Source organism: Ailuropoda melanoleuca, chromosome 6, assembly GCF_002007445.2.
Source record: "Ailuropoda melanoleuca isolate Jingjing chromosome 6, ASM200744v2, whole genome shotgun sequence".
Taxonomy (NCBI): Eukaryota; Metazoa; Chordata; class Mammalia; order Carnivora; family Ursidae; genus Ailuropoda; species Ailuropoda melanoleuca.
Window position 1 is genome coordinate 11,958,716 of NC_048223.1, and position 19,630 is coordinate 11,978,345.

Genomic DNA, 19,630 nt, shown 5'->3' on the forward strand with positions numbered 1-19,630 from the left:
TTCCATACAAATTTAAGGACTATTTGTTCCAGTTCTTTGAAAAATGTCCTCGGTATTTTGATCGGGATAGCATTGAAAGTGTAGATTGCTCTGGGTAGCATGGACATTTTAACTATGTTAATTCTTCCAATCCATGAGCATGGAATATTTTTCCATCTTTTTATCTCCTCTTCAATGTCTTTCAAGAGTGATTTGTAGTTTCTAGAATATAGATCCTTTATGTCTCCGGTTAAGTTAATTCCAAGGTAACGNAATTCCAAGGTAACGCATGGTTTTTGGTGTTATTGTAAATGGGATGGATTCCCTAATTTCTCTTTCTTCAGTCTCGTTATTCGTGTATAGAAATGCAACTGATTTCTGGGCATTGATTTTGTATCCTGCCACCTTACTGAATTGTTCTATAACTTCTAATAGTTTGGGAGTGGATTCCTTTGGGTTTTCCATATAGAGTATCATGTCATCTGCAAAGAGAGACAGTTTGACTTCTTCTTTGCCGATTTGGATACCTTTGATCCCTTTTTGTCTTCTGATTGCTGTTGCAAGAACTTCTAGTAGTATGTTGAATAATAATGGTGAGAGTGGGCATCCTTGTCCTGTTCCTGATCTTAAGGGAAAGGCTTCCAGCTTTTCCCCATTGAGAATAATGCTTGCAGTAGGCTTTTCATAGATGGCTTTTATGAGATTGAGAAATGTACCCTCTATTCCTACACTCTGAAGGGTTTTAATCAGGAAAGGATGCTGTATTTTGTCAAATGCTTTTTCTGCATCAATTGAGAGGATCATATGGTTCTTGAGTCTTTTCTTGTTGATATGATGTATCACATTGATTGATTTGCGAGTGTTGAACCATGCTTGCATCCCAGGTATGAATCCCACTTGGTCATGATGGATAATCCNGTTTCACACTGACTGATTTGCGAATGTTGAACCACCCTTGCATCCCAGGGATGAATCCGACTTGGTCATGATGGATAATCCTTTTAACGTGCTACTGGATTCTATTAGCCAGGATCTTGTTGAGGATTTTGGCGTCTATGTTCGTTAGGGAAATCGGTCTGTAATTCTCGTTTTTAATGGGGTCTTTGCCTGGTTTGGGGATCCGGGTAATATTGGCCGCATAGAATGAGTTTGGTAGCTTTCCTTCTGTTTCTATTTTTTGAAATAGCTTTAGGAGAATAGGTATTATTTCTTCTTTGAATGTTTGGTAGAATTCCCCAGGAAAACCGTCTGGGCCTGGAGTTTTATTATTTGGAAGGTTGTTTATCACTGNGGGTTTTTATCACTGACTCGATCTCTTCATAATTAATTGGCCTGTTTAAAAAATCAATTTCTTCCTTTTTCAGTCTTGGTAGCTTATAGGATTCCAGGAAGTCCTCCATCTCTTCCAGATTGCTTAATTTATTGGCATAAAGCTGTTGATAAAAGTTTCTAATGATCCTTCCTATTTCATTGGTGTTGGTTGTGACCGCTCCCTTTTCATTCATAATTTTATAATTTGGGTCCTTTCTCTATTCTTTTGGATAAGTCTTGCCAGTGGTCTGTCAATTTTATTTATTCTTTCAGAGAACCTCCTTCTAGTTCTGTTGATCTGGTCTGCTGTACTGCTGGTTTCTAATTCATTGATTTCTGCTCTAATCTTGATCAACTGCTTTCTTATGCGTGGATTAGGCCTGTCCCTCTGTTGCTGTTCCAGCTTCTTGAGGTGAGAATATAAAAACTGCATTTTAGATTTTTCTATTCTTTTGAGTGAGGCTTGGATGGCTATGTATTTCCCCCTTAGGACTGCCTTTGCAGTATCCCATAGGTTTTGGACCGTTGTGTATTCATTCTCGTTGGTCTCCATAAATTGTTTAATTTGTTTTTNCCTTTGCAGTATCCCATTGGTTTTGGACCGTTGTGTTTTCATTCTTGTTGGTCTCCATAAATTGTTTAAATTGATTTTTGATTTCCTGGTTTATCGAGTCATTCTTGAGCAGGATGGTTCTTAGCCTCCAAGTGTTTGAGTTTCTTCCAGGTTTTTCCTTGTGGTTGAGTTCCAATTTCAGAGCGTTGTGGTCTGAGAATATGCAGGGGATAATTTCAATCTTTTGGTATTNTGAATTTTTCCTTGTGGTTGAGTTCCAATTTCAAAGCGTTGTGGTCTGAGAATATGCAGGGAATAATTTCAGTCTTTTGGTATTGGCTGAGACCTGTTTTGTGTCCCAGAGCATGATCTATTCTTGAGAATGTTCCATGGGCATTTGAATAGAATGAGTATTCTTTGGTTCTGGGGTGTAGTGTTCTATATATATCTATGAGGTCCAACTCGTCGAGTATGGCATTCAAAGCCTTTGATTCTTTGCTTAGTTTTTGCCAGGGTGTTNTGAACATGGTCTATTCCTGAGAATGTTCCATGGGCATTAGAATAGAATGAGTATTCTTTGGTTCTGGGCTGTAGTGTTCTATATTTATCTATGAGGTCCAACTAGTCGAGTATGGCATTGAAAGCTCTTGTTTGTTTGCCGATTTTCTGCTTAGGTAATATGTCTATTTCTGATAGTGGTGTTTTGAGGTCACCTACTGTTAACATATTTTTATCTATATGTCTCTTTATTCTGATTAAGAGTTGGCTTGTGTATCTTGCTGCTCCCCTGTTGGAGGCATATATATTTATAATTGTCATATCCAGTTGTTGNTCATATCCACTTGTTGAATACTTCCTTTAAGAATAATATAGTGCCCTTCTGTATCTCTCTCTATGGCCTCTAGTTTAAAATCCAGTCTATCTGATATGAGAATTGCTACTCCAGCTTTCTTTTGAGGTCCATTTGCGTGGAAGATGGTACTCCATCCCCTTACTCTAAGTCTGAATGCATCTTTGGGTTCAAAATGAGTCTCTTGTAGACAGCAAATGCATGGGTCATGTCTTTTTATCCAATCTGCAACCCTGTGGTGCTTTATGAGAGCAATTATGCCATTTACATTGAGACTGATTATTGAGAGATATGATTTTAATGATGCCATGTTGCCTGTAAAATCTTTGTTTCTATAGATTGTGACTTTGTTCTGTATCACCCTTGGGGCCTTTTTACTTTTATAGGACCCCCCTTTATATCTCCTGTAGGGCTGGTTTCATGGTACGAAATTGGTTAATGACTGGTGATTCTGGAAGGTCTTTATCTCTCCATCAATTCTGAATGACAGCCTTGCTGGATAAAGGATCCTTGGCTGCATGTTTTTCTCTGAAAGAGCTTTAAAAATGCCCCCCCAAGCCTTTCTCTCATTCCAGGTCTCTGTAGACAGGTCTGACGTAATCCTGATACCTTTGCCTTGGTACGTGAGAAATTTCTTTGCCCTGGCCGCTTTCAATACTGTATCCTTGGATCTAATATTTGCGAATTGCACTATGACGTGACGTGGCGTGGCGTAAGTTTGTCTTGGTTGAGCTTGGGAGGGGTCCTCTCTGCCTCTTGCACATGGATGTTTGCTTCCCTCGCTAGATTAGGGAAGTTTTCAGCTACAATTTGTTCAAATATCTCTTCTAGACCTCTGTTTTTCTCCACCCCTTCAGGGATGCCGATGATTCTGACATTGGATCGTTTCATAGAGTCAGTAATCTCCCGTAATCTACATTCGTGGGCGTGGATTTTTTTAAGACCAGCTTCTATTTTCGTTTTTTCTTCTACTAACCCATCCTCCAATTCGCTAACGCGTTCCTCTGCCTCGGTGACCCTGGCCGTCAGAGCCTCTAGTTTTGACTGNAAGGTTTCATTGAGTCAGTAATCTCCCGTAACCTACATTCTTGAGATTGGATTTTTTTGATCCAAGTTTATATTCTAACTTTCTCTTCTACTAACCCATCCTCCAATTTGCTGATACGTTCTTCTGCCTCATTCACCCTGGCTGTCAGAGCCTCTAGTTTTGACTGNCCCTCGCTAGATTAGGGAAGTTTTCAGCTACAATTTGTTCAAATATCTCTTCTAGACCTCTGTTTTTCTCTACCCCCTCGGGGATGCCGATGATTCTGACATTGGAAGGTTTCATTGAGTCAGTAATCTCCCGTAACCTACATTCTTGAGATTGGATTTTTTTGATCCAAGTTTATATTCTAACTTTCTCTTCTACTAACCCATCCTCCAATTTGCTGATACGTTCTTCTGCCTCATTCACCCTGGCTGTCAGAGCATCTAGTTTTGACTGCATTTGATTCATAGAATTTTAAATTTCTGCCAGATTAGCTCTCATTTCTGCCCTTAGAGATTCTATATTCTCATTAACATTTTCGTTAATACTTTTTTCAAGTCTAGACATCATCTTGACCATTGTTACTCTGAACTCTGTTTCTGATAATTTGGTTATATCCATATCCATTAGTTCTGGGCGCCTGGGTAGCGCAGTCGTTAAGCGTCTGCCTTCGGCTGAAGGCGTGATCCCGGCGTTCTCGGATTGAGTCCCACATTGGGCTCTTCCACTGGGAGCCTGCTTCTTCCTCTCCCACTCCCCTGCTTTGTTCCCTCTCTCGCTGGCTGTCTCTCTGTCACATAAATAAATAAAATCTTTAAGAAAAAAAAAATATCCATTAGTTCTATGTCAGAGGCCACAGACTCATTGTCTTTGCTGCCGGGGGATTTGTCCATCTCGTCATTCTAATGAGAGGTTGCGGGGTTGTCCAGAGCCCAAATTATTGACCGGGACCCAGGCAGTGCACACTTGTTTTATAGGGACCTTAGGGATGTGGGCTTCTTGATTTTTCAGCCTGCCTTCTGGGGGAGGGACCTGCTGCTCCAATCTCAGGCAACCCCGTTTGGGTAGAGTCTCCGTGTCCCCTGCAAGGGGGGATGGGGATGGGCACAGTGTGAGCCGGTATTTCCAGGCTTTTGTTCTCTGGCGGCTTTCCCTGGCGGTTTGTTGTGCCTCTTCTGAGAGTCAGAGCAGCAGTGGCCGAATCCCAGCCTGTCTCAGAACAGAGGGATCGCAGACCGCTCTCCACTGATGTTCCGGCCACTTTAACTCTGTTTCTGTTGATGCTGCTCAACCCTGTAGTGTCCCTGGATGTGCACCCCACAGCCAGCATCCCAGCCGTCACTTCCAGGGCCGGCACGTCTCTGTCCTTTGTGTTTCTAACACCGCCAGCCGCCAGCTACCCCTTGCGCTCCAAAGCTCCCGGTCTCAGTCTGGTTCCAGTGAGCACATCGGAGCTCCGTTTCAGTCTGGTGGCGTGCATTCACTGGCTCACGGTCTCAGTCTGCTCTCTCGCGGGTGCCTATTCGCAAGTCCGCCTGCTCCCCCTTGCAGGTGGCTACCGCTTCCTGGCGCCTGAACGCGGTGTCTCCCTCCCCCTTCCGTTTATCTTCCGATACCTGTGCACGGTTTCACGGCCCCGCTTCGTACCTCAATACTCATCGCTGGAGATGTTCATTTGTACAGATCCAGATGTATCTTCCTGCGTCTCAGGCTGATTCCATGGATGTTCAGGCTGGTCTGGTACCTATCCAGCTCAACTCAGGTGACCAGCTGAAAAAGGGGTCCCCTACTCCTCCACCATCTTAACTCCTCCCTCCTCCCTCTCTTCAAATATTGAGAAAGTTTCCTATCTGTATGCAGTCACTGAATCTTATGGAACTTTCAAGTTCTGTAATCTGGTATGCAGTGTTTCTTTAGTAAATACTTCTCCGTTTGAGTAGCCTCAGCATTTGTTCTCCTTTTCAGACTTAGAAAAGTTTTCTCTAGTAATTTATCCGTATTTATTTTCAGTTTTTCTTCACTTTATTTTGATATACAACCTGCTGTCTAATACTTAAAGTAAGATTGAAACAAAGAGTGAGGCTACCAAAAATTGCCTTGTTACGTGCTTGGATTTTCTCTTGTTCATCACCAGATTAGATTTTATTTATTAAGACTCTACAATCCAATCTTTTTTTTTTTTTTTTAATTTGATAGAACAAGCAGGGGGAGTAGCAGGCAGAGGCCGAGGGAAAAGGAGAAGCAGGCTTCTCGCTGAGCAGGGAGCCCTACATGGGGCTTGATCCCATACCCTGCGATCATGACCAGAGCCCAAGGTAGACGCTTAACTGCCTGAGCCACCCAGGCACCCCTGTAATCCAGTCTTTAAAAGAAAATCCTTAAAATAGAAAGCTGTTTCCTATATGGAACAGCTAGTACGAAAGCTCTGAGGAACATTCTTTGCTAAGTGCTCCTAGGCAATGTTAGTGTATTTAATGTACAACCAGGTTCACTAATAATATCTCCATTATATCTCTAAACCACAGCCACGTATTTCTTTTTCCCTGAGGCAGCCAATTTTGCCAGATATTTGTATATCTTTCCAGAAATATTTTAAAGCATATACAATCAAATACATATATATTCCTTTTTTTCATGTATGAATATATCCTACAGATCTTTCCATATCAAACACACAGACCTGTTTATTGTTTTTCAGCTCCATGGATCCCATTGATTTTAGTCAGTTAAGAGCAGTGCTTAGTCATGGACCCTATAGCCAGACTGCATGCATATAGACCAGCAATCTGCTACTGGGAAACCCCTTTTACAAGTTGCTAAATCTCTTGGTGCCTCAATTTTTTGTTCTGTATCATGAGAGAAAAATAGTACGTTCTTCATAGGTGTTGTGAAGATTAAACGTGTTAACTTCAAGGGTTTATTTCTTAGAAAAATGCCTGGCATATAATGAGCACCCAAGTGTTAGCTGCCACCACCATTATTATTATCATCAACACTTTTAGTTATTAGTTAGAATCTTATTTATGGGTATATGTATTTTTCCTTTTGCTTTCACAAACAGTGCTTCAGGGAATAGCATTGTACCTTTATTATTTCATGTGTGTGAGTTTATGGTTTCTTTGCAACATGTACAGGAATATCAAGACAAGGAGTATGGAAATTGTAATTTCAGTAAACATTTGCCAAATTGCCTACCATAGGGATTGTCTCAAGTTATGTTCTCTCCAGCAGTTTGACATGATTTAAGTGATAGAGAACTTGATGGTCGCTTTCTGATGTTTTTGTTCTGGAATTATTCATGGTTAAATATGACAATTTTTAAAGTTGTTTCTTTATCTTCATTAGAAGTATAATCCTGTCAGGAGGGCCTGTTTAAACAACTTTTTATTTTTTTTAGTATAGAATATGTATGTTGATAGGTTATTTGAGGATTCTCACAGATCATGTGAGACAGAGAAAGAGTGGAAGATAATCTTTTTTCCTTTTTTGTTCTTTATTTTCAGATATTTATGTTTCTATGAATCTGAATTATTTCAGATCTTTAATTTACTTTTATTATCCGTTGTCAAAGGTTAAAATAGGAGAGAGAAGACTCAAGATGTCAGGCATTTTTTGAGGAATTGTGCTGAATACAAAGATTAATAAGTAGTAGTCTCTGCCATACTTTTTCTAGGGCGAGAGGTAGATGGGGGCCATACCCAGGTTAGAAAATGTAGAATGGGACAAAGAAAAATGTGTTGGACAGAACTTTGGAAATTGCCTGTGTTTATTCAGGTAAATGATTGAAAGTAAGTGAAAGAAATCAAAGTCATCAGAGAATACAGTATAAGTATATAGTGTTAAAGAAGCCAACATAATGAGCAGATGTTTTAAATAGAATAGATAAGGTATTACTAAAGAAAAACTTTGATGTAACAATTAGGAGATAATAGGTGTGAGGAAGCAGTTGCAGTAGAGTTATGGGACTGGACTGAAGAAGAATGAGCAGTTAGAAATTAGCGTGTAAATAGACCAATGTTTCTTTTTTTTTTTTTTTTAAGATTTTATTTATTTATTTGACAGAGAGAGAGAAGCCAGTGAGAGAGGGAACACAACAGGGGGAGTGGGAGAGGAAGAAGCAGGCTCATAGCAGAGGGACCTGATGTGGGGCTTGATCCCATAACGCTGGGATCACGCCCTGAGCCGAAGGCAGACGCTTAACCGCTGTGCTACCCAGGCGCCCCTGGGCTAATGTTTCTAATAGTCATTGTGGCAGCAGCAGGATTTTCCTCTCTTAAAAAAACCTCTATGACTAGCTTCCGTTCATTTTCAAATTTATAGCTTTAAACATCTGATTTTATTTTATTAATAATTGTTACTTATATATGATAGTAATTTTTAAAGATGCTAATCATGCGGCTGGTTTTATTTTGCTTTTAATACTAGTTACTGTTTTATTGCCTTTCATTTTATGATAGTAAATACAGCAAAATAGTCCTCCCGTTTATGAACTAACTTGCTAGTCCATTGAAATTATAGTTAAGGCTCCACTGTGTATGAAAACTGCAATATCAGGTTTTTTAGAATTAAACATTTTTTATACTCATATTTAACAATGACACATTTAACTTTTTAAGTAATCTCTAAACCCACTGTGGGGCTTGAACCTACAGAGATCAAGAGTCGCATGCTCTACGTACTGAGCCATCTAGGCACTCCTTCCCATGTGTAACTTTTTACTGAACTACTGTGATTAGCGCTGTCCTTTTTCATGGTTTTTTAAAAATCAATTTTACCAAGATACAGTTTCCAAATGCACACATTTTAAGTATACAGATAAATGACTTTCGAGAAATGCATATAGCCATTTAATAATGCTACCCCATGCAAAATATAAAATATTTCCATCTCTCCAAGAACAACTCATTCTTCTCATGTTTAATAACTTAAAAATCTAATTTTACTTCTTTTGCTTGGTTAGTACTTAAAGAAGATAATTTTGCTTATCAAGAGTACCATGAAACAACTCCTGAAATTACATGCTTTTTATATATGGGACTCTGTTTCAGGTTGACAAAATAGTTCATGACCCAAACAAGGCTAAATACAGTTAAAACTGTTTTGTGTACTTTGAGTGATTTTATTTATTAATTTATTTTTTTGGGGGGGGAAGGGGCAGAGGAAGAGAGAGAATCTGAAGCAGGTTCCATACCTGGCACGGAGCCCGTTGCGGGGCTTGATCCCATGACCCTGAGATGATAACCCGAGCTAAAATCTAGAGTTGGACACTCAACCAACTAAGCCACCCAGGCGCTCCTAATTTCAGTGATTTTTAAAGATTGTTTAATAGAAAGTTACTTCTACTTGAGAATTTATAATTAGCAATTCGATGCAATTTTTTTTATTTAATTTTTTAAAAACCTCTGAAAATAACGGCCATATTGTAGTGCATAAACAACTTGTCTTCAGTGATTTTAAATACTGTCTGTGATACTGTTTTTCCCATAAAAAATAAAATCACAATGTAAAAGTTTCATGTTGTGTTTAGGAAATTGCATGTTGGGGAGGAACTCTAAAAATATTTTCCCTTTTCACTCACCTTCCAACTAGATTCTCATCTCTGTAGCTGGGTGTAAGGGATACCTATTGGTGGTACTTAATGAATTCAGCGTCCTGAAAACATGCTTAGAAATGGTTGTGATTAAAAAGATAAGGGAGATACCATTTTTCTCATTATATAGATTAATAAAAATTAAGTCAAATTAAGTTCGATATGCCAAATGTGCCATTGCAGCTTTTTATTGGGCCTCTGAATTAAGAGTACACTTTGGTGACTTTTAGTGGCTCTCTATTGCTTCATGCTTTTTCCTGTAAAAGTACAGTATACTTTAGAGACTTTTCCCTCCTCTATACCTAAATGTGGTTTGAATTGGAGCTGGTAATCACTGGCAAGGAACCTGTTAGAGGTTATATATTCTCTTGTTGATTCATTGAGTCTTGTGATTTTTAACTTGAATATTTTACATGTATATAGTTGAAACTGAAACCTCATATAATTACTAGGCCAGTATTCTCTGTAACTCCAGATTGATTTTGAACCTTAATTTATTTAAATTATGTTAATTTTAACACAAATTTTTGATACAAACCACTTATTTTTAGTGATAGCATTTATATAATCATATCTGAGATAAAAGTTATGTAGCTAATATAAATGTAATACTAAAGAATGAGATGAGAAAGGGGGTTAACTTTTTCTTTGATACTTAGGTTGAAGTTACCAAGCTATTTTTCATGTTCAGATAAAACAGATTTAACTGACAGGTGTTAATAGATTAAGGAACATTTAGTTTTAATTTATAGAAGAATATTCTGTTGATAAAGAATATCAGAAAAAGGCATGAAGAGAGATAATATTTTCTATACTTGGGTCTTTTACATACTAAGGCAGTCAGGTGTATGTCTGGTTAGCACCAGTCATTCTGTAGGGCCCTCCCTGCAATATAAATTTATTATTTTATGTCTTCATCTTTTCCTTCCCCAACCCTCCTCTCAGTTTTTTCTCTCATACTTAATCTAATTCACAGAATATTCAGGTTTTTAAAAAATGTCTGAAGAACTTTGAAGTTCTTAAACAAGGGATTCCTTTAGGTAGGAGTTTGGAGAAAGAAAAAAACCCCAAAAACTTTGATATAAAATTTTTCAAACAGTGGTCAGGTTAAATTTAGTGTTTAGCATGGGATAGAAAAAGATTAACTGTAAAATCTGTTGCTCCACAGGTACTGTGAGAATAGAGATGTTTCGAAATATGCAGAATGCAGAAATCATCAGAAAAATGACTGAAGAATTTGATGAGGTATAGCATTTCAATTTTATACAAATTGCATACTTATACTTTTAAAATGGTGAATATGTTGATTATTTTAAGTTTTATTTTGATTTGGTGTCTAGTTTAAGAGAAGATACACTATTTCTTCACTTATGTAATAATCCATGTTACTAATTCTGAAGTTAACGATCTTTGGCAATTTCATTTCATTACATGGAGGTATCACTTAATGACTGGTAACTGATAAGGATAAAAAAATTAGTGGTATGAAGTAGAAGTTGATTCTTGACATTCATTCTTGAAGACTGCGTAAAATTCTCAAATTTATAAATGCATCTCCAATAGCTTTGTTCTGTAGAATTAGTCATGTTAAATACTTTGAAGAAAAAAGGGTTTGGGGGTCTAATAAGTGTGAGCAGGCTGCATATTATACCTGTTTTAGAGATTGCCAAAGTGCATTATTTTATTTAAGGTTCTTAGAAATCCTGATGGAAAAATAACCTGCTTAACTTCATTTAATCCAGGATTCCTAAAATTATGTTTTGTTTCTCTCTCCCTACTGCCCCCTCCTCAATCCCACCCCCATTTTGTGTGTTTGTGTAAAACTTAAACTTCTATTTGGGACAGTTTACTTGAGAATATTCTGATATGTACTTAGAATACATGTTTTCTTTGCTAGTCTTCACAAATTAATTAGCTTTACCCTGATTGTAAGTGTTGAAACACTTTCACAATTTTATTTTTGTCTTCTGTATATGGTGAACTCATTTTATGTCATGCTTTAGACCACCACTAATTTTAGTTTTAGTAGTCTGCCTTTTGATTTAAATAAGATTTCTATTTTCTGTAGATGTTCTCTTTTCTTGACTTTTCAACGCTAACAACAAAGATTGTTTTTTTTTTCCAGGTCCACTCTCTCAGTGGGGAGGGCTTAGGCTTTTTTTTATTAGTAACAGTAGGAATATTTATATTTAATTGAAAAAAGTACTATAAATACATAGTAAAACAAACACATATTGTACACTATATATATTTTTTCATCAGGTGTTCACTTTTACTCTAGTGGCACACACCAAAACATTTTCATGAGCATCTTTACAGAAATATTTCAGATTATTTAGTCACATTCCATGGGAAGTAGGGAAGACCTTACATTGTGACCCACATATATAATGTCCATAATTACTTGTTTTCATTTCTGTAATCCAAAACGTGCTAAAATTCCAAAGGACTTTTTTTTTCACAATTTATTGGTGGCAAAACTAGCCCCAGCTAACCTGAGGCTATTAAAATTTTTGTTTATCTCAGTCATTGTGAGTATTTATATGTCTTCCTGGTGAAATACTAACGTTCTTGATAACAGGGTGCTGCCTCCAATTCCCTTGGATTGTGATGGAATATAAAGTATATGTACTATATTAACTTCTAAAATTCAAAAATTTCTGTATTCTGAAACATTTCTATGAAATTACTTTTCATTAAAAAAAAAGGTTTTTTGCTTTTAACTTCATGAGATTATATGTGGCAAATAGAAGATAACGAAGCCAAATTAAGGTGAAAGTGGTAGGTTTACTTTCCAACTACTGTACTAACTACCATGCCAGGCTTACAACACAGGTGATTGAGATCACAGATTAAAAAGTAGTATGCATCTTGGACCTTCAAGGCACAACAAAGAGTTTGACAGTAGTTCCCAAACTTTGCTGCATATTAATATCACCTGGGGATATTTAAAAACTGATGCCTGGGGCACCTGGGTGGCACAGCGGTTAAGCGTCTGCCTTCGGCTCAGGGCGTGATGCCGGAGTTATGGGATCGAGCCCCATGTCAGGCTCCTCCTCTATGAGCCTGCTTCTCCCTCTCCCACTCCCCCTGCTTGTGTTCCCTCTCTCGCTGGCTGTCTCTATCTCTGTCAAATAATAAAAAAAAAAATCTAAAAACTTATGCCTGGCTCACTCCCTTATCCCCAGACCTTCTGATTTAATTTGTAAGGCATGTAACCTGGGCTTGGGATTTTTAGAAGTTCACCGGGTGACTCCAATGACTCCAAACTTCCAGAGAAGTTTGGGAGAAACTTTGAGAGAAAACCGAGATTTAAGCTATAAAAAACAATTTATATAGGATAGAATGAGAGGAAATACAATGTGAATACACAGTGAAATTTCAAAACAGGATATCATTGCTTTGTGGTAAGATTTTGAGATAAGTAGGGGAAGATGAGGAATTCAGCAAAATGAAGATCATGATGTATCTGATATTCCTGTGAATATTGTCAAATATTCAGGTGTATTAGAAGAATGGTAAACTGTTACCACAACTGATAATGAGTTAAGTAAAGCAAATGAAAATTATTCAAAAGGTGTTTATTTCATAATCTTAAATATTTTTCTCCCAATATTTGATAATACTGACTAAATCAAAAAAGAATGTTTTAAAAACCATCATTTTATGAGTAAGTCATGAGGATAAAAGATACAGACAACATAGGAAATGTAGTCAGTGGTATTTTAATAGTGTTGTGTGGTGACAGTTGGTAGCTACACTTGTGAGCATAGCATAATGTCTGAACTTGTCGAATCACTGTATTGTACACTTGAAACTAATGTAACATTGTGTGTCAACTGTACTTCAAATAAAGAAAGAAAAAATTCTAAAGGAAAACATTCTTTTGTTTCCTGTTTAACAGAACAACTAACACAGTCTTATATTAGAATATATTCATTTAAAGCAGAATTACATTATTTTCTAAGTCTGTTTTATCTTTAAGCACTTTCGCAAAAAACTGCATTTAAGTGCTTACATATTGTTAAATATACAGTATTTTATTGTTTTTGTTTCTTCAAAATACTGTGTAGGTCTTCTAGTCCCCAGGAATGGAGGGAGGTTAGTTTTGGTAAATTGTATTTTGTGGTAAAATTCAGAAAGATTTAATGACAGGATCCATTGGATCCCAGTAGTTTAGAGCAATGTCTGGTTCATATGATTAGCCAGTAGATACATTCAGTTGCTGTTAGAGCCAGCCCTTGACACATAAAGCAAAATGTAATAGTATTTCTTCCCCAGGTTATTAGAGTCACACCTCCAAATGTAAACTCTTAAGTATGTTTTCCAAAGGTCAGTTTGCATAGTTTTCATATATTGAAATGTGACATCTATGAAGGGAAGTACATTTAATGTATTCCCTTAGTGCCTTTAATTCTTGTCTATGTGATTTTTGTATTGCTCACAATTGCAGTTTTATACATTGTGCTCTTGTGTAATGATTAGAACTTACCCAATGGCTTTTTTCTCTTTTTTGTTTCTAATTGTGTGTGCTTCTATGAATTTGTTTATTTAGACTTAAGTATAGAACTTCTCATTTGCTTATCCGTTTGAGCATTTATTAATCATAGGATTAAAAATTTTAAGAAATGTAAAAATGGTTAAATATTATACAAACTGAGAAAAGATGAAGAAAATGAGAAAGATATGGTAGAAGAAAACTCAAATTATCCCGTCCCAAATTAAAGTCTAAATATTTTTGATTTTATATTCCATCAGTAAAACATTTTTCAGCCTATTGTCTTAATAGTGAACACCTATGATAAAGCTAAAAAATTATTCTCTTCTCTTCCTCTCCCCCATGCTCCTTCTCAGAAGACTAAAGTTCTTATCTTGTGGGGAGAGTGCTTAAAAACTGTCTGGTGATTGTTTCAGACTTTCTTAGTTCTGAACTAAGTCTTATTTTCTAAATATGTGATAAATAAAAATAGACAAAAGTTTTTTTTTCCTCCCACCTTTGGTAATCAGACCAAATAATAAATAAATCAGATAAATAGTCATTTATTTCATATATTTATAATAAATAAATATATAAATATATAAATTTATATAAANTAAAATATTTATATAAATAAATTTATAAAAATTTATATAAATATATAAATAAATAAAATCTTAAAATATAGAATACATTTATGTTTTATATATTTATATTTATACTTATAATATTTATTTAATTATATTTATTTTACAGTGTATTTTGCAGCATATGTTTATTTATAGGTTAAATGCATACACTACTAGATCAGTTTCTTCTCAGATGTCATTAGATCATCATGGCTTTAACTTTTTATCGTGGCCTAAGATGAGCTTGTGCAAGAAATGTCAGTGCTTCCATATTTATTATTCACTTGTGATTTTTCTTTTTGTTTCTGTTTTTCCCTAAAGTCTTTATGTTAACATTTTGTGAAGAGTTAAAAATAAATATTTTAAAATATATTTAAATCTATTGCATTGGTCATATGCAACTTACAAAATGAATAAACCAGTGAAGAATGCCATTTTTAATATCAACCCCCTTGAGCATTGAGCTCTTCTAATTCTTCTCTTAGGATACCTTAGATACCCTTTGTGATACAATACAATCTGAAATATGGGCTTAGTGAGGGCATACAAAGCTTATTGTATATACTAAATACTACTAATAATTTATTTTTTAATTAAAAATAGAAGTTTTAATGTTTTTGCAGTACACCACTTAGTTGGTGTTGTATATATCACTTTGGAAACTTTCACATTGAGGAAGGTAAACAGACTATTAAAGAAAGGAAGCAAAGTTGGAAGTGAGAAGTGCCAAAGGACAGAGGAATAATCACATAGAAAAACTCATGAAGACTCAAGAAATTGTAATCATTTGTAATGTGAAAAGGTTCAAAATAGGAACTGATATTACAACTGTGAACTTTTTAGTGCAAAATACTAGAGACGAAGAAATACGTTGAATGATAATAATAACAAATATTTATCTTTACTGTGTGTCAGGCACTGTTGCATGTTCTTTACATTTATTTAATACTTATGACATTTTTATGAGGTAGGTCTTTTATGTTATTATTATCTCCATTTTACAGATGAGAAAATGGAGGCAAAAGGGGTTAAGAAACTTGCCTAAGGTCACACAACTAGTCACACAACTAGTAAATGATAAAGTCAGGAATGAAGCCAGAACATCTAGCTCCTGAGTTCATACTCATAACCAACTACCCTGTTCTGCCTAATATACAACTGCAAGTGTAAAATCTGAAATAGCTTGGAAAGAGTCGCTCAGGTAACAGTTGTACTCTCTCCACTTAGACACCTTAGTCATATAATAAATTTCTGGCTCTTTTTAATACCAAATATCTTATGGCTGACCAAACAAGTTATGGAATTAAATTAGTATCTTTTTGAAAGGACCAGTTATTTCTATTGATATATATTGAATCTTTTGGGAGTTAATCCATTCCATTATATTGTTTAAGACATCTACTTTCATTATGAGAAATGCTTAAATGAGATACTCATAAACCAACAGTAACATTTTTATCAGTGGGTACTGGCTTAAATCCCTATCTGATTTTGATTAGATGTGATGAACTATATATTTAAGTTGTGATTATACCCTGGTCATTTCAAGATTTTTATTTTTCAGTTTTAAAATATATCTATAAAACATGATTTTACAGTGATACGAGTGAATCACATTTATATTTGCTAATTATTATGAAGATCTTTTAAAATAGCTGAAGCTAGGTATTAATTCTAGATCTTTTATTGATATTAGGTATAACTTTTTATTTTAACAACTGTCAAATTAACTGTTTAGTTTTTCTCTTTTTTAAAAAGATTTTATTAATTCGAGAGAGAGAAGAGAGCAGGAGAGCACAGGCAGGGGGAGGGGCAGAGGGAGAGGGTTAAGCAGGCTCCCTGCTGAGCAGGGAGCCTTCCGCAGGGCTGGATCCCAGGACCCGGGATCATGACCTGGGCTGGAGGCAGCGACTTAACCAACTGAGCCACCCAGGTGCCCTGAACTGTTCACTTTCAAACTTATTTATACAGGATTTATTTTTGTGTTTATTCAGTTAACATTTATTGAACATTTAATGTTTGTCTAACTTTTAGTTAGGAACTATACACTTAGAGATTAACAAGGTTGTAGCTCTAGAAAATGATTTCATGTTCTAACTGTGGAAGAGCTTTGTGAACTAATAGCAATAATACCTTGACATGTTTAATAGGTTAGAAATACTAGACCCTGTGAGAACCCAAAGGGTGAGTTAATTATCAGAGCTGTGAGAGCTTTACAGATTACTTAGCCCTAAAACTAGGTTTTTAAAGATGAATAGAATTTCACCAGAAAAACCAGGCAGGAGTTTATAGGGAAGATGGAGTTAAGGATGTATGTAAAGGAGAAAACATTGCGGTATGAAGCTAGAGAAATTAGACTAAGATAATTGTATCTAATACTTATAAATAAGCCATCCCCAAACCATTGTTGTTCTCCTAAGCATACTAGACAGTGTCCTAGATAAATGCTGGAGATACAGACATAAGATGGGGTTTGAAAAAGACAACAAAATTTTTATAGCATTGACTTGTGGAATTTTTCTTTCGAAATGTATTTTTGTATTATTTCTTTAATTGGTACATATATGCCAGTTGAATTTACTGATACTTTAAGGCTGAGGTTTATCAGTATTGAAAGAGTTACCTTAGACTTAATTAGCAGAGGTCTGATAATGAAGAGTAGTTTTCTCTTTAATTGCCTTATGGCAGTCAGCCAAAATAATCTATCTAAATAATCTTTTTTTTTTAAAGATTTTATTTATTTATTCGACAGAGATAGAGACAGCCAGAGAGAGGGAACACAAGCAGGGGGAGTGGGAGAGGAAGAAGCAGGCTCCTAGCGGAGGAGCCTGATGTGGGGCTCGATCATAACGCCGGGATCACGCCCTGAGCCGAAGGCAGACGCTTAACCGCTGTGCCACCCAGGCGCCCCTAAATAATTAATCTTTATGGCTATTTTAACTTAAAAACAAAAGTTCAAACAATATATTTAATAATAAATTTTATTTAGCCCACTCAGAATTTTGTTTTGTAAAAATGGATCTTTCACTGGATCTTTCCAAGGATAAGTAATATCATTTTCTTTGTTCCCTTGACATACGGTTCTTATGCATTCTGCCTTTTTGAGGGAAAACAAAAATGAAAAACTCTTTCAATCACTGTGATACAGATGCATAGATGTGATTTTACATCTTAAATGCTGACTATAACATTGTGATAATTTAGATAATGGTATTCCAGAATTTGGAATTTCTCTTAGTGATTTCAGGAACTTGGTATCCTCAAGGATGTAAATTTGGTGGTTTCAAATACTTTTTAATGTATTCATTTAAAAAAAATTATGTGTCACTTGATAGGACAAAGAATATATGTAGTGTGTGTGTGTGTGTGTGTGTGTGTGTGTAGTATGTAAATCTGCCATCCCTAACTTAAGAACTGAAATACTACTGAAATAACTATGTGTTCCTCCACTCTCCCATTCTCATCCTTCTGCTGGGAGGTAATCAATATCTTGAATTTTGTAAACTTTTCTTTTTCTTAGTGATAAATTATTTACCACTCTTAATGAAATGTTTGTGAAGATTCATGGATGAGTAGGGACCAGACATTTGGTGGTACTTCATAACTTTTTGATGCTGATTTAGGGGAGAACATATTTAAAAGGACTGATTGGCAGTCCCATTGCTGCTTTGACTTCACATATTCTTCTCATTTCTGTTTGTGGCTAAGGAAACACAAATTATCAAAATTTATGATTGATTTAGGAGAAAACTATAGGGATCATTTAGATATTCTTCCCATTATTTTTGACCCACACTGACAGTAATTTTTGTGATGATTTATTCATTTAATGAAGAAATAGTTGAGTGTCTGTTAAACATTCCAAGCGTTGAGGACATAGCACCGAATAAACCAACCAAAAACCCTTCCCTCATGGAATTTACATTTTAGCTGGGAGAGAAAGCCAGTGTAAAATACATAGGCAAAATATTGTAGTATGATAAAAGACAATAAAGGCTACGTAGAAAAAGCAGAGAAGGGGGAAGAGATTGGGAGTGGAAGGATGGTTTTAAATAGGATGGTCAGGAAAACCTCTCTAAGAATGTGACCTTAAGTAAACCCTTGAAAGAGGTGATGGAGCAGCCATGCGTGTATCTAGGGGAAGAGAAAATTTAAATTGTGCAAATGGCCGAGATAGAAACATACCTAGGTTATTAGAGAGACAACAAAGAAGCCAATGTGGCGAAAGCACACTGATTTATATATTGCATTTGATTGTTTTGTTGTCACTGCTTTTTCAAAGTATAAAACAGTTCCTCATTTTTTTCTTTACGTGATACTAACTTGTAGTTGACAACAACCTAGTTGTCTTATAAAGTATCCCACATTTTGTTTCTCTGACTTTTCCCTCATGGTTATCATTTAGCTTGTTCCTAAATCTCCAGTGTTTTGTAACTGAAAGTTAGGTCTAATGACTTCATTAGATTACATTTACACATTTTTTTGCAAGGAAATTTCATAGGTGATGCTGTGTACTTCATTTTTGTCACAGTAGATAGTACATAATGGAGGTTGTCCGTTTATTTGTGATGCTACAATTGATCACTTATAATGTGATGACCATTGAACCTTTGTGTAAAAGTACTTTTCCCTTTGCATGTATCAAATAATTTGGTACTTTCTTAACATTCTGCTTATGCCACTCAACTTGCCATTCATTGGTTTTAATATCCATTGATGGTCTATTTCTGAAATTTTGGATTTATTTTGAATGTAGAAGCCAGCGTGGCCTGAAGTCTGGAAATAGGATATTCTATATCAATCATTTATGAGTTAAAGGGTGGTGGTCTCTTATGGGACATAGTAATTGAGCATCCTTAAACAAAAGAGTTATGCCTCAAAAGAGTAAGGGGCAAACAGTTCTTTTTTTGTTTCCTATTTTGAATAAACCCACCAGTAAATCAAACTAGAAACAAGACATTTTTGTCCAGTAGTCAAGTAGATGTTATTTTTTCAGTGTTTGAGTATACATTACATACATCTCCTATTTTCTCTGTCATCATCATTACTATCTTAGTTAGGCGCTCTCTACACCTCCCCCCCCCCTTCATTTTTGTATCTATTTGCAGTGATAGGTCTCCTTGCTCCATTTCCTTCACCTTTACCTCTGATTATTCTTCATGGTGGAACCAGAAATATTTTTTAAAGCTCACATCTGTTCATGATCCTTGC

General features: G+C 35.9%; 1 protein-coding gene across 6 annotated transcripts in view; it reads left to right on the forward strand.

The window, feature by feature from the left end:
• Positions 1–19,630, forward strand: part of STAG1 (stromal antigen 1) — a 414,808-nt gene that overhangs the window by 216,630 nt on the left and 178,548 nt on the right. For all 6 annotated transcript variants that reach the window (XM_011231800.3, XM_011231799.3, XM_034661958.1 and 3 more), the window contains one exon: positions 10,482–10,558. In XM_011231800.3, the coding sequence (XP_011230102.1) occupies positions 10,482–10,558 (77 nt within the window). The remainder of the gene's footprint in view (positions 1–10,481; positions 10,559–19,630) is intronic.